The sequence below is a fragment of the Cricetulus griseus genome, chromosome X, assembly GCF_003668045.3.
Source record: "Cricetulus griseus strain 17A/GY chromosome X, alternate assembly CriGri-PICRH-1.0, whole genome shotgun sequence".
NCBI classification, from domain to species: Eukaryota; Metazoa; Chordata; class Mammalia; order Rodentia; family Cricetidae; genus Cricetulus; species Cricetulus griseus.
This window is the reverse complement of record NC_048604.1, coordinates 15,514,563-15,531,440: the sequence shown is the minus strand read 5'-3', so window position 1 is coordinate 15,531,440 and position 16,878 is coordinate 15,514,563. Positions and strand designations below refer to the sequence as shown.

General features: G+C 40.8%; 1 protein-coding gene across 1 annotated transcript in view; it reads left to right on the top strand.

The window, feature by feature from the left end:
- Adgrg4 (adhesion G protein-coupled receptor G4) overlaps positions 1-16,878 on the top strand; it is an 86,260-nt gene that overhangs the window by 12,277 nt on the left and 57,105 nt on the right. Inside the window, exon 2 of the mRNA XM_027433398.2 lies at positions 10,507-16,374. Coding sequence (XP_027289199.1) covers positions 10,507-16,374 — 5,868 coding nt within the window. The remainder of the gene's footprint in view (positions 1-10,506; positions 16,375-16,878) is intronic.

Here is a 16,878-nt window from a genome sequence, read left to right as displayed (position 1 = left end):
CCATCTTGTTGAGTTGAGAAGTGTGCCTTTCCTTTTAACATCAGTTCTCAGGCAGTGGAAGCATGTGTGTGTGTGTGTGTGTGTGTGTGTGTGTGTGTGTGTGTGTGTGTCTAGACAGCATGTACCGAAATGACAGAGCTGACATGGTCAGCATTGTAGCTGCCTCAATCACTTGCAAAATTTTATTTCTGAGTAGGACAGTCATTATATTCAATGGAGATAAGTATACCATTTAGAGGCCATAAGAAAAAACCTCTACCACATGGAGAAAAGAGACAGACTGATGAGGCAAAAGTGCAGTAAATTTAACTTGTCCAAAATGATGGGTGTATAGAAAGTCTGCATTGCTCCATTTAATAAAGCCCAAAGTGCATCTGGATTAAGAGCACCAATGAAGAAATTATTGAAGCAGTTTATGTTCACAATCAGCTTGCATTGCACACTAATGATCTTGAACATGTTTGTTAGCCCTTTGTCATGGATTGCTAGACTTAGCATTTGAAAACACCAGAGATTGCCTAGGAGATAATGTATCTTATATTGTTCTATTTTAACCATGGAAGCTTGGGTTTTATTTCAGAAAAATCTCCCATTGAATCTTTTTGATGCAAAGTTTTCTCCCCCAGAATGACTGCTATATCAACCCTCCATTCTTAACAAATTCTTGTTTTAAAGAGCTATTGATATTTGATTGGTTTCTGCCTGAGATACACAAATTTAAGGTTGATATTGTTCCAGGGAATGGCTGTAATTTGAGATCTTCATTGGTTTTCAATTCCTGGACAAGCAAGTTCATTGTAATGTTTAAGTTTAGCAGTTTGATAACCTCCATTGAAATGTATATCTTGAACACTATTTGGATGATTGCTGGTTTTGTGCTGTTTGTCAGTTGTAGAACTTAGCTTTTTGGTATCAAAGTTTGTTTCTTCTTGGTTATATGGAGTACAGTCTTTGCATCTCTTTCTCTTGGATTTGGAGTATTTGGGGAGCATGCATTTAGGGATTACCAGTTCCTCCTCCTTCTTTCTCTCCCCTATAGTCTCCTTCTTTCTTCCACTCTCTCTTCACGTTTTATTATATGTGTGTGAAATTTTTTGTATCTATAAAGAATTACAGGACCCACAAATGAGAGAAAATATGTGGTATTTGTCTTTCTCTGTCTTGTTTATTTTACTTACTATCTCTGGTTGCATTCATTTATCAGCAAAGGACACTATTCTTCTTTATGGCTGAATAGACTTCTATTATGTATATATAGGATATTTTCTTTATTCGTTGATCAGGTATCTGGGCTGATCTTGGCTATTGTAAATAGTGCTGTCATAAACGTGGGTATGCAGAGATGTCTGTGGTATGCTGACCCAGAGTTTTCCAGGTATATACCTAGGCATTGCATAGCTGGGTTATATAGTAATTACACATTTAGTTTATTGAGGAACTTCCATTCCTCCATACTAGTTGTCATAGTGGCTGGACCAGTTGGTATTTTAACCAACCCTTGCCAACATTAGTTGATACTTTTTTTCTTAATGATGGAAATTGAGACTGGGATGAGATAGAATCTGTGTGGTTTTAATTCACTTTTCTCTGAAGATGTTGAGCAGGTTTTCATATGCTTATTGGCTGCTAAAGGAAAGCCTAGTGAAAATGCCTCAAGATACTAGGTGTATGGTAGAACTTTCTGAGAAGGACTCCAATAGCTCAGGAAATATAATTGATAATTGGCAAGTTAAGTAGTTTGAAATTAAAAGGTTTTGCAAAGTAAAGGAAACAGTCAAGACAAGATAACTTGTAGAATGGGAGAAAATCTTCCTTATACAGCTGACAGAGTTAATATCTAGAATACTCGAAAATTTAAAAAAACCAACTAAACACTAAAAACCCAACAACTCAATAATTCTATGATTTTTAATGAATGAAGATTTGAATCTTTAGTATAATAATAATTGTATAGATAAAAATGATAGAAAAAGTCTTTGCATCTGATTTAATGGGAAGGTTTCTGAGATATGCAAACCCAAGCTTCAGGTTAACAGGGATTAATACAAGATACATACTTTCCTAAGCCATCTCTGATGTTTAAAATGACACAACTCACTTGTTTTTGTTTTTTCTAAATCTTAGTTTCATTTTGTGTTTTTGAAACAGGGTCTCTCCATGTAGCCATTGTTAGCATTCAGGCATCTGTACTGGCCTGTCCTTGGGGTTCTAACAGGATACATCCTCAGCTGCAGTCATTAAGAGCACCACCTGTGCACATTCACCACGTTCCCTTTTGAAAGGGCCCTGCCCACCTCCCATCCTCCTCTCTTTCTCTCCCTCACTGTCTGTCTCTCTCTGTGTCTCTGTGTCTCTGTCTCTGTCTCTGTCTCTGTCTGTCTCTCTCTGTCTGTCTGTCTGTCTCTCTCTCTCTCTCTCTCTCTCTCTCTCTCTCTCTGCCTCTCTTTCCTCTCTTCCGTAGCTCCTGTCTCCTGAGGCCAGTCTCCCTCCTCCCCTTTCTCTTTTTATGATCCCTTTCCCTTATATATAAAAACCTCTCCATTTGAACTCTGCCACATGGGGTCTTTCTCTCTTGCGCTGCTTTTCTTAAATTACAACAGCCATACAGTCATGACTGTCTTAGAACTCACTATATAGACCAGACTGACCTTGAACTCAGAGTTCAGCTGCCCCTCTCTCGGGAGTACTGGACTTAAAGACATGCAGCCACACATGGCCTTCTTTTTCCAAATCTTCTTTTCCTAAATCTTAGTTTCCGTTCTGATCTACTTACTGAGAGTAATAAAACTAGTTATATTGGTGGCTCAGCTCTTTCTGATAAAATTATTTCTGAGTCCTTTCCCCTGCTTGGTAAAAATCAAAAACATTTCCCGTTACATATTACAGGTTCCTCTAATAGTGCTCTGAATGTTGCATTTGAAGCAGGTGACAGGTTTTTTTTGTGTGTGGGATATTTAAGGTCTCCCCTCAAATGGAAACAAAAACAAAACCTCCGAACCTGACTGCAGCTCAGTTACTAAAGGGGTAGGCCTGGTAAACTATACCAGCAGTTAGCATTTCTGCACAGCAAGTCAAGCTCTGTGTGGTCCTGCTCCTCATGTGTGTTAGAAGTGATGCTTTAGGCAGAGGGTTACAAATCCAATGGGCTGAGATGAAAAGCAAATCCTGCCACTCTTTTCACGTACGGCCATGGACAAATTTAAAAACAGAAATCTTAGAATTACTCATGTGCTCATGAAACAACATGGCCTCCTGACAAGGCAAAAGAGAATGGAACTCTGATAGTGAAAACAATGTTTTCATTAGCTTAAAGTAAGATGTACTTCTTATGCAATTTTGACTTTCCCCCTTTATTCATTCATGCACTTTAATCAACTCATCGATATGGTTGATTGAAGACTTCTGATTGTTATTTCTTTTACTTTCTCAGGACCACAAAATCTTAAAAGCATCCCATACAAGCTTCAGAATTTCTGTATATACAACTCGAATTCATTATGATCAAGGCCGTGACATGAGCCAGTAGTTGTCTACTGCCATAATTCTTTCTACCTCATAGATAATATGCTTCTCCGGAAGGTAAATTCAAAATGCCAATTTCTCTGAGATAAATACATGTGGTTTTATTTTGAAAGGTTTGAATTGAAGAAAGATTGTGACTCACTTGTGACTTTTACTGAGTGCCGTTTTTACTTGGATGTTCTGTCCTCACCTCAAGTTACACAGATCCAGGCCTAACAGGATATTCTCCTATTTCCGTGAGCATTATCATTTCTCTGCAGTTTCTTTCCCCAAAGCAAAATATGTGACCTCTGAGGGTTCTCTGTCTTCTTTGTCTCTTAGTCTTCTTTGTTACCATGCCACGCCAGCAATTCCTCTCCAGTAGCTGTAGGCGTGGAGATCTCATATTATTTTGACCTCATCTTTTCAATTTATTCAGTAAGGCAAAAATTCTGTACTGAACATCTATCATGGTCTAGGCACTCACTAGAAACTTAGTTTACAATGGTGAGCAGTGGAAAATTATGTTGCTATCTGTATGTCTTACTGAGGAAGGCAGACAGGTAGAAACACATGGAAAATTGCAGCTGTGATAAATGCTATAAAGACGAGGCATGTGATATCTCAATAGTCCTCAGCAGTTTGGTTTGAGTTTGTCATGGGCATTTGGGAAGGGAGGCTTCTTTGAAGAAGTGACGTTTGAGTTGATACCTGAAGGCTGAGTAGGCGTTACTGACATGAGGAAATATGGGGGAAGCAGTAAATAGTAGCAACAGCACATGCAAAGCTCTTATGGGGGAATGAAATGTTAAACACTGAGTTGTGGTGGGGGGAGGCTCATAAGAAAGGGTAGGATCTCCTCTATTCTTCCCCGGACTCAACCTTCCTGCTCCCTCATGTCCTCATCACTCCTCCTCTTCTCTCCTTCTCATTCTCCTAGCTCCCTCTCCCCTTCCATCACTCTCACATTTAGCTCAGGAGGTCTTGTCCCTTTCCCCTTCTCCCGGGGGCCATGTATATCTCTCTTAGACTCCTCCTTGTTTCCTAAATTTTCTGGTGGAGTGGATTGTAGGCCAGTAATCCTTTGCTCTATGACTAAAATCCATATATGAGCACATACCATGTTTGTCTTTTTGTGACTGGGTTACCTCGCTCAGAATGGTTTCTTCTAGTTCCATCCATTTGCCTGAGAATTTCAGGATTCTATTGTTTTTTTCCCCCTGAGTAGTACTCCATTGTGTAAATGTACCACGTTTTCTCTATTCATTCTTCAGGTGAGGGGCATCTAGGTAGCTTCCAGGTTCTGGCTATTACAAATAATGCTGCTATGAACATGGTTGAACAGATGTCCTTGTTGTAGGAATGTGCTTCTTTTGGGTATATGCCTAAGAGTAGAATTGCTGGATCTTGTGGTAGACTGATGACCATTTTCCTGAGGAACCGCCATACTGGTTGCCAAAGTGGCTATACAAGTTTGCACTCCCACCAGCAGAGGAGGAGTGTTCCCCTTTCTCCACATCCTCTCCAGTATAAACTGTCATTGGTGTTTTTGATTTTAGCCATTCTGACAAGAGTAAGATGGTATGTCAGAGTTGTTTTGATTTGTATTTCCCTGATGGCTAAGGATGTTGAACACTTTCTTATGTGTCTTTCATCCATTTTAGATTCCTCTGTTGAGAATTCTTTATTTAGTTCTGTACCCCACTTTTTAATTGGATTATTTGGTATTTTGGAAACTAGTTTCTTGAGTTCTTTGTAAATTTTGGAGATCAGCCCTTTGTCAGATGTGGGGGTTGGTGAATATATTTTGTCTTGCTGACTGTGTTCTTTGCCTTGCAGAAGCTTCTCAGTTTCAGGAGGCCCCCATAATAGAGGGAGCCATTATAGGTTTAAAGAGAAATCAGGCACTAAGGAAATGTCCAGAGATCTACAAGGATGACACCCACTAACAATCTAAGCAACAGAGGAGAGGCTACCTTAAATGCCCACCCCTGATAATGAGATTGATGACTGCCTTATCTCCCATCCTAGAGCCTTCATTCAGCAGCTCATGGAAGTAGAGGCAGACACCCACAGCTAAACTCTGGAATCCAGTTGCAGAGGGGGAGGAGTGATGAGCAAAGGGGTCCAGCCCAGTCTGGTGAAACTCACAGAAACAGCTGACCTGAACAAGGGGGAACTCTTGGTCTGCAGACTGATAGCTGGGAAACCAGCATGGGACTGATCCAGACCCACTGAATGTGGGTGTCAGTTAGGAGTCCTCGGAAATCTATGGGGCCTCTTGTAGTAGATCAGTACTTATCCCTAGCATAGGAATGGGCATTGGGAGCCCATTCCACATAGAGGAATACTCCCTCAGCCTAGACACATGGGGAAGGGACTAGGCCTTATCCCAAAGGATATGACAGACTCTGAAGACCCCCTTGGAAGGCCTTACCCTGCAGAAAGGGTATGGGATAGGTAGGGTGTTAGTGGGGGGCAGGGGAGGAAGAGAGAGAATTGAGATTGACATGTAAAACAATCTTGTTTCTAATTTAAATTAAATATGGAAAAAAAGAAAGGGTAGGACCTAGCCCAAATTTACACTAGCCAGGTAGGCAGGAGATCAATCATGCACAGCTAGGCTCTATTAAGTAATATATTCTTTTTTACCCTGTGAGTAAAGGAAAAGGAAAACATTAAAGGGACCCCAGGGAGAGAGAGAGACAGCAAAATTGTGTATATGAGACACAATCATATTTATATTTTCAAATGTTCATTCTTGTTGCATCTGAGATGGATTGGAAGGCACCCAAGAGTAGTGGTAGAGACTTCCCATTAACTAAGGAGTGCTGAGAGTGGGAGAAACTCTCTTCTCCAGGGAAGAACACACCAATTGGTTACCCAGTAGCAAATGGTCATCCCTGAAGACATATATCTACAGGTAACATTACACAGACTGAGCATATTATATTTAAGAAATATATATATATATATATATATATATATATATGTGTGTGTGTGTGTGTGTGTGTGTGTGTGTAAACAATTAGTGAGAAAGAGGCCATAAATGTGAAAGAGAGCAAGGAGGGGTATATGGGAGTCTTGGGAAGGAATAAAATGAAGGGAGAAACAATTATATTATAACATCTCAAAAATAATAAAAAATCAAACAAAAAGAGGGTAGGACCTGTTGGTAGGTAAGCAATGGTTATTGAAAGAAATTAATGGGGCCAAGGGATATTTAATGGATATGATCTCTAGGACAAGAAGATGAAATAATTGGTTATGGCAAGGGAGGGAGAGAATGGAAGAGGCACCCAGAGAAGGTTTGGTCTGGCATAACTTAATGTACTGCTTAGTGAAGGAATCCTAGAATACCCAATATGGAGGGAAGATAATGTATTCAATCTGAGGTATTAATGAACTAGCTAGAGAGAATGCAAAGTAAATAATTGGTTCTTAAAGGTGTGGTGCTCAGAATAGAGATCTGCCCTAGAGAGAGATGAGATTGATTTGTGTATTGATATAAATTGATAAGTGTAGATAGAGAAATACCATAGAGTAAAAGGAGAAGAGGGGTTGGGACAATGCTTGGGCCAGGCAAGGAGCCAGAGTAGTGAGGGGCATCTGGCATAAATGACTTTAAAGAATGTTAGATGTGATGGTCAGGGGAGACACGGGACAGAGGGATGTGGTATTTTCATTTTTATTGCAAAAGAGGAGAATAAGTTTTAAACCAGGAAGGAAAGTCTCATTAGGGAAAAGAGAGGCAAAGTTTGTGAAATAGCGGATGACAGGATCTAAATTATAGTTGAACTTCTGTCTGATGATCTCAATTACTTTTTCCTTTGAAGCAGGAAGCATGATTACCTGATAAACATGTGGAGGTGGTGTTTGACAATGGGGCATGTTTGAAAGGGTTATTGTAGACTAGGAGCATAAACGGAACAGAGAGAAGTAGTAGGAGGCGGTGTGGAAGGCTCATTTGAGGTTGGTGCTCAGGAGTATTTAGAAGGAGAAATGTTTCCTCTAGTGACTGGATCCATCCATGCTTGATTGCTCAAGTGAAGGTGCAGAGGAGAAGAACAGATGAGGAATGTGGAATTTTCAAAGTGAACTTGAGCCAGTTGTGTGAACTTTCTGGTGCTCCATTTCTTCAACTTTGAAATGGTGATAATTATAATATTTTCCACAAAAAGTGGTTTGGTTGATTAAACATAATAGCATGTGGCACAGCACTTGGCTTGGGAGGTGTTCCATATACAAAGCATCTTACGTCCCTTTTAGATCCCTGCCTCAAATGTATACTTTATCACCAGTACTCAATACATACTGTTTCTCAACCTAGCTAAACGGACATTTTCCTCCATCCACACTTGCCGCCATGTGTCTTTGTCTTTTCCCCTCAAATCCCATAGTTGCTCAAATGTGGCCATCTTCTAAGACAGTGGTACTCAACCTTCCTAATGCTGTGACCCTTTAATACAGTTCCTCATGTGGATGGTCTAGACAGTGGTTCTCAACCTTCCTAATGCTGTGACCCTTTAATACAGTTCCTCATGTGGATGGTCTAGACAGTGGTTCTCACCCTTCCTAATGCTGTGACCCTTTAATACAGTTTCTCATGTTGATGGTCTAGACAGTGGTTCTCACCCTTCCTAATGCTGTGACCCTTTAATACAGTTTCCCATGTGGATGGTCTAGACAGTGGTTCTCACCCTTCCTAATGCTGTGACCCTTTCATACAGTTCCTCATGTTGATGGTTTAGACAGTGGTTCTCAACCTTCCTAATGCTGTGACCCTTTAATACAGTTCCTCATGTGGATGGTCTAGACAGTGGTTCTCACCCTTCCTAATGCTGTGACCCTTTAATACAGTTCCTCATGTTGATGGTCTAGACAGTGGTTCTCACCCTTCCTAATGCTGTGACCCTTTAATACAGTTCCTCATGTTGATGGTCTAGATAGTGGTTCTCACCCTTCCTAATGCTGTGACCCTTTAATACAGTTCCTCATGTGGATGGTCTAGACAGTGGTTCTCACCCTTCCCAATGCTGTGACCCTTTAATATAGATCCTCATGTTGTGGTGATCCCCAACCATAAAGTTATTTTCATTGCTACTTCATAACTGTAATTTTGCTACTGTTATGAATCCTAATGTGCTGATGTGCAGGATATCGGATATATAACTCCTGTGAAAAGATTGTTTGAACCCTCAAAGGGATCGTGACTCACAGGTTGAGAACCACTGTTTTAAGGTAACCTTTCCTCATCTTCAAGCCAGTTTTGCTATTTTGCTGCACTATTTTTCTATTATACTTCAAAAATATTTGGAGCCTGATTATATTTAGTTGTTGGCTTTATTATAAATCATATCACTGTACTGTTTTGTTTAACACACTGTTATCTTGTTTTAAAGAAAACATTCCTATCCAGGTGTGGTAGCACATGCCACTGCCTCCTAGTGCTTGGGGAGCTATGATGGGAGGATCCTGAGTTTGGCTAGCCTATGCCACATAGTGAGTCTTAGGTCTGAACTAAATAATGAGAGCTTGTCCCCCCCCCCCAACAAGCAAACAAAGAACAAACAAAAACAAAATCAAACAAAATGCCAACTGAACAAAGTATCTCAATAATATGAAATTTCCAATACAAGTGTGAGTTCTTTTTTGTTTTTGTTTTTGGTTTCTTTTTTTTTTTTTTTGAGACAGGGTTTCTCTGTATAGCTTTGGAGCCTATCCTGGCATTCGCTCCGGCGAGCAGGCTGGCCTCGAACTCATAGAGATCTGCCTGCCTCAGCCTCTGCCTCCTGAGTGCTGGGATTAAAGGCATGCGCCAACAACGCCCAGCTACAAGTGTGAGTTCTTTAAGGGAAGGAAACATAGCAGTCAGCTTTTTGTTCCTGTCTGGACTTCTAATGGTATTCACCATACTTGTGAATTTTAACTGATTTGCAAGGGAGCATAAACTATGCTCCTATGGTCTTCAAAGCCGGGGTTTACTGTCATATGAGGTGAACAGACAGTATGATAGGGTGCTAGAAAGTTATTATAATTTGTATTTATTTTATCACAGCCTTTGAAATTCATATTCCATAGATTTATAATGTCCATAATACAGATTTACAGCATATACAAGGATGCATAATCAATCAATAAATATATATGTTCATATGCACAAACATAAATTCAAGACTTTTTGATCCTGAGGTTCCAGATAAAACATTTTCAATCTTCAGTGTTCTAATGACTGATAGAAATTTGACCAAGGCAGCTGGCCAGAGAACTGTGAGCCCGTAATCCCTTGAATCAGAAAGGTGAGGAATTGAGATCAATGTGGTCTCCATAGCAAGACCCTGCCTTGTGGGGGAAAAGAAAGAAAAAGAGATTTAATCACCTCAAAAATCAAAGAAACTGGTTTTTTAAATTACTTCCTATGCACCACACACTAAGCTTGATGGTGTACACGCATTAAGCCACCCAAGTGTCAGCAAAGTTTTCTAAGGTAGGGTTATCAGGCTCATATCACAGAGGAAGGTGCTGAAGCCTAGAGAGGTAGACTAAGGCTGCAATGCAAGTTATGAAGTCAGGATGTAAAACAGTATCCGACTGAATCCAAAGCTGAAGTTTTGGGGAAGATTTTTACTTCACAATTGAGTTTCAGTAATGGATGTGAACTAATCAGGCTATTGATTTCTTCTTCCATGAGTTTTGATAGGTCCCTTTCCAAAGGTGAATCACCTCAATCAGTGTACAGTTTTGTACAAGTGCCCATATCTTTTATGCAGATACCACGTAATGGATGTCTTCCTACTAGTTATTTACCCAGAGGATTATGAAAATCAGATAGAGATTTACAACCTAGAAAATCATCTTAAGAAAAATTAAGTAATCAAACAACATGATTATATCTGGTACTTATCTCCCTTTAAAATGAAAAGAAATTATAGAGCTCTTTCTTAAAGAATTGTCTCTAATTTCTAAGGCTGAATTTAAAGTAACACATGCTTTCTGATTTTTCAGTTGTTTCTGAAAATATGACAATTCAAGAAAGAAGTACAACTGTTTCACAGAAAATAGACTTAACAACTCCTCCCTCAATTACCGAGCTAAACCCACAGAAGACTGTGCATCCATCCACACTGTCACCAATAAGCGTGCCTGTTTCTACAATCAATCATGCAGTCATATCATATTCTAATACAACACCCTCACCTCTAGCAACAGCGAGTGCATCAAAAGATTTAAAGACATCTCCAGCCCAGACAACTACATTTTCAGCAGATGACTTGTTTACTTCAACAGCCATCCCTCTGCCTACCCAAAGTACTTACATTCATACTGCTACTGACTCCATGACAGTAACTCAACACCTACATTTAGGAAAAACAAGGACAACAACAATGGTGGAGGCCATGGCTACCGACACCTTTTATCCAACTACAGCTACTAATTTCTTCAACACATCTGAAAGTACCAAGAATTCTATTGTATATGAAACTTTAACAACTAAATCCCAGTCAGCTGTTGGGAAGATAACTTTATTCTTGACGACTGACCCAACATCCATGTCTCCAACATCTTGCCACAAACACAAACCCACAGAAGTTGCTGCATTCCCTACCTCCAAATCTGGGCAAGACTTTCTTGTATCTTCAACTGCTGGAACCGTGTCTTGGCCCACACTAGAAGAGACTTCAGCTATTACTACTAACATTGGGATTGCATCAACCTTCCCATCAGAGTCTTTGCTCACCTCCACAACTGCTCCCATGAATTCTGTGTTTCCTGGAAATCAGGTAGCACCTACCTTGTCAACAACTGATGTGGAAATGGCATTCACAATCCATTCAGTGTTGCCGATGAAGACCACATCTGCCCTAAGAACAGTGTCGGTTTCGACGAATTTCCAAGATGTCTTTTCACCCAGCATGGAGGATGCTATACCTACCTCCATGCCTAAAGAGACCTCTTCTGTAGACTTTTCTTCCATTACATCCTCTCTAGTAACTAGAATTCAGAGTGAACAGACAGTTATTGATACTGAGAGTACACATATACCCTTAACTCCAAGAACCAAACTTTTCCCTACATTGGCTGAAACTTCACTCTTCCCTACCATGGAAGGGCTAGTATACACCCAGAATACACCCACAAGTGATGATCCCATGATCCCTTTGACTTCTATGAAGTCATATTCTACATATAATGCATATGAATCAGGTCTCACATCTGTAACTGATAAAACTGGCTATCCGTTCTTCCCCAATGAGACCCCTTGGACTTCTAAGCCAGATCAGACCCTGTTGCCCTCTACGAATACAACCACTATACCTACATTCACGCCTAATGATAATCTCACATCATCATTCCAAGACAATACTACTAATATTGATAATTCATACAGGACTACGGATATCACCATGCTTGAAGCATCCACAGGCAACATAGGCACCACCAGCTCTGATGCTACTACAGCCAGGTATACAACAACTCTTTTCAAGCCAACATCCCAGTGGCTTAATAATTTCTCCAATGTTGATGGAATCACATCTATAACTAGTCAGCCCGAATCTAAACTCACTACGTTATTATTGAAAAGCAACCCTGTGCCCTCAGTAGCTGCAAATGAACTTCCTTCAATATCAAGGGAGACAGTTGTTCCATCAAAGGATATGTCTACCCTTGCTGACATTAAAACAAATTTTTCTACTGAGAAGAACATATCTGAGACAACACAAATAGATACAAATGGTATGAGCACATTTGGTGATACTATGGCCCCTCTACCAATGTCTGCAACAACACAGAAAGTCTATACCACTGTAACAAAGGAAATAGATTCCCATTATCCTAAGGTAAAATCAACTATAGCAGCAGTAGCTGAGGTTTCTCCATTTTCCACAATGCTGGAAGCAACAGATGAATCAGCACAAATGGTGACAGCTTTTGTCACTGTTTCCCCCTTTTCAGATATAGAAAAGTTGACTACTGCATTGGATAATGAAACTGCAACTACTGGGGTGGGAGTGAGTTGGCTTTCAACAGAATTGATGAAAAGCACGCCTAAGAGTTCATACAATGGAACTACAGAAACCTTTAACTCTACCCATACCTCTACAATACACTGGACTTCAGAGACATCTGAGGGGAATTCAGCTTCATCACTCATTTCTGTGAGCACCCAGACACTGCCTGAACTTCTGGGTTCCTCAACAAGGATAATGGGAGCTACTTTTTCCACTATTCCTTCACAGAAGACAGCTGTATCTTTGTCTGCTTGTATCTTGCCTCCACAGACTACAGCTACTCATTCCTCAGCAACCCCTCTGTCTACTACACACAAGTTCTCACTGCCAGTTAATGTCTCTACTGTCACCTCTCCTGCCACTACTATGATGGTTTTTGATGAGACCAAGGTGACCCTGTCTCAGCCTTCTACCTTGGTCAGGGATTTCACTCCATCTGTGTTCTCAATTGGCTCACCTCTACCAACAGTGACAATGGTGCCAACAGTGAGTTCAACAGCTTCCACAACCAGTGATATTATGCCTACCCACAGAGACTCACTTCATACCACTTCAGAGGTCACAACAATCTCTTCCACAACAGCACTCATGGCAGTTTCTTTTCTGAGAGAGACTTTGGTATCCTCACTGAGACCTTCCACTCCTGTGATAACTAAGGCTACAACCACCCTTCCCTCCATCTCAGCTGACTTAGTAAGTCCATCCATACACACTATTGTCTGCTCAAGGCCTCCCTCAAACAACATTACTCTTGTGTCCTCTACCTATGTTAGCTTGACTACATCTGCATCAGTAGCAACACCATCTGTATCTCAAGTTGAGGATTCAACTCATGTTTTTAGCTTTCCCTATACTTCTAGTAGTAGTGGAGATGTTGGTATGGCTTCTGGACCCACAGAGACATCTGCTGGTGGTGAGACTATGTCCCCCCACACCTCTGTTAATGATCTTACTACTTCAGTAGATACCAAATCTACCACATATTTTGTAAACACACCCATCTCCACCCAGTTGCCAGTTGCAACCTCTATGTTATTTTCTGAGAAAGATAAAACCCCCAGAACTACAATGTTGGCAGAAATTTCCACATCCAAGAATTCCTTTATTTTGGAGTCCCAAAGAACTTTCTCTTGGGAAATAACAGACACAGGATTTTCTGAGACCACAGAAATCTCCAGAAAACAAACACATTTGCCTTCAGAGATTCCACCTGGGAATCTAACTTCTGGGAATTTAGCCACATCTACTTCTGGGAGCACACAGAACACACAGACCTTGACCTCAAGTACCGTAATAGGTGTTCACGTTTCAGAAGGGTTGACTAGTCTTGAGGAAACAGAACTCCCATCACAAGTTCAGACGATAACCAAATCTTTGTCTCCTGATAAAGAAAGGACAAGTGCCCTTTCAGAATACCCTCCCAGGACTGTGGGAAAGCTGGTGAGTTCCTTTCCTGTGACTCTTCTAGACACAGGTCACCAGGCTACTTCATCTGTAGATACTACAACTTCCAGGACAGCTAGAACATCACATCCTGTGCTCATCAACATAACTCTTTCACACCTGCTTTCACTTACGACGCAACCTGAGTCAACATGGATTGCTTCTTCCACTTCTGAAAGCACACAAACTTTCCCTAAGTCCATTTTTCCTTTCACAACTGGACTACTCAACACCAATTTTACAATGATAACTCTTGATGGCAGCACTACAGTCTTTCATGTTCCAAATGAACTTACAAATTTTCCTAGGGAGACCTCTATGGAAACATCTACTCCTATTTACCAGATGTCTTCATTGCCACTCAATGTCACTGACTTCACTCCTAAAAAGGTTTCTGACACTCCTACAATACTAATGACTAAGTCTTCCAGAACAATAAACTCAGGCTATTTGAAAAGTGTCTCTATAGGTACTTCTGGGCTTAAGTCTGAGAATTCTTCAATGCCAGTTAATAACTCTAATTTCTCAACTACAGTGGTTTCTTCTAACACTTCCACAAGACTTAAGGCATTCTTTACTTCATTGTCTTCACCTCCCCCTAAGACTACTGAAACCACCCAAGCATCAACATTGGATATCACACCTGTGCCATATGTTGGACCTACTTCACAAAGCACAATGGTTTCCTCTACTTTCACTAATTCAGAAGTGGTAGAAGTGCCATTCAAGAATTCAACTGCACCTGTTTCCTCTCCAACAGAGCTAGATTTTTCATCTGAGAAAACTATTTCAACCATTATTATGGCTAGGTCATTGACTTCAGTTATGGGTGCCACTTCCTCCTCTCTGCTCAGTTCTAAGAATACTGAAGCTATTTCTTTCATCCCAAAGACCACCTTTTCTTCGTTACTTCCAACAACACAGCAATCATCACAAGAAAACGAGGCTACCACTCTGGACATATTGCTTGGGATTACCAACAATTCTCTACCTACTGAGAGCAGTGATGGAGTGACAGAACTCATTAATACCTATTCTAGAACTACCATCCCTGCAAGTGCTCTTTCATCTACTCCTTCAGATAGTTTTTATACTTCCTTGAATATTCAGGTTTCCCCATCTTTGACTAACTTCAAAGGCACCCCTAGACCTACAGAAAGTGTAAAATCCACACTGGCATACCTTTCCCATGATATAGTAAAGATGACTTCCTTATCAGAGAATATTTTGCTAACCAGAGAACCAACGAAGAGCAGTGCATGTGTGCATACTCCTGTTTTATACCCTTCATGGACCCAATCCACTGCAACTCCAACTTCTTTGACATCATTTCTTTATTCACGTCATAGCACTGAGGCCAAGTTTCCTCTTACATCTCAAATGGTTGAATTTCCAGCACAGGGAACAAGAGTCACTCCTAGTATTACCCAGGCTCTACTTACAACTTCCAGAAACACACCCATAGGTGAAGACTCACAGTTTCCAGTTTTCACAACTAATGTAATGACACAAAACAGAATGGAAACAGAAAATCTTCACTTTAGTCCTGGGACTTCGTCAACATCTCAGATTGGTCTGGTCTCCAGAGATAGTACAGTGAAGCCATCAGTTTTCACATCAGAAAGCCTTCCTACTTTTGGGCTTTCTGAAAATACTTCATTATCAATGTCTTCCATAGTGCTCCCTACCACATTGGCTGCCATTTCCAGGGCTACCTCACCAACTTGGAGCTTATCTAGTCTCTCTTCAGACTCTCTGATATCTGTATCTAATCCACCACATCTTCTAATTTCATCTGCAGGAGAAATGGCAAAATCCACGTTTCCAGCCTCTGACACAAAAGCAACATCCCCTAACTTTACAATAGTACCCTTTTCTGATGGAAGCACGATACCCACCCCAAACACTCCTGTAGCTACACTGGGCATCATCACTGCTGACTTTTTTACTTCTCTGCCATTATCTACAAAATCTAAAGGTGACAGTCCACACACTTCTACATCCCTTGAATCATCCCCCCGGAATACTGTGGCTGACAGCTCCAAGACTGCGTCTGAACCCATGTCCTTTAGCAGAATGAGTGTAACACCTTCTACAACCAATCACAACCTACCTATTGGTTCTCTGTCTGTATCTAGCCCTGTGAAAACATCCCTGTGGAGTAAAGTCCCAGCTACACAAGAATCCCACACTTTAATTCCTCCTCAATCCACACTGGAATCTGTTATGAATATAGCCACTACTACATCCACAGCTCTAGAGGCCTCATTCCCACTGATGTCTACTGAGATGACACATCCTTCCACAGCAACTGGGTCTTCACTAATCTCTTCACCTTTTAAGACAAACTGGATAGACCCCACATTTTCCTTTCTATTTACACAGGCATCTACTTCACCAATTGCTACAGCGTCTACAGGTATTTTGTTCATATATCCTTAACAGAGGACATGAACAATGAATGGGCTATTTGTTCTCAAAGTCTTCTGAAGGCAGAAAATGGGGGAGGAGGATGCATGTGTTTTTTATCTCCTTAAGATCTTTGGTACAAGTACCCTGTCTAAACACAGAACTCTCTATATTTCTTGTCTTTACTTAAATATGTTACAAATGGTTCTTTTCAACCAGGATGGCGTTTTGAAGCATTCCTTACAATTGTTTTGTTCTTGATGTCCTGACTGTGACTCTGCTCAGGAGAATACAGACTAGTAACAACATCTTTACCCAGTAATAAGATCATACTGGGGATGGGAGGACTGGAGAGATGACTCAGTTATTAAGCACACTGTCTGCTCTTCCAGAGGTCCTTGTCCAGCACCCACATGAGGGCTCAAACCCTCTGTAACTATAGTTTCAGGAGATCTGATGCACTTTTCCCCCACCATCTCCCCATCCCAGCACTAATCCACTCCTCAGAGAGTGT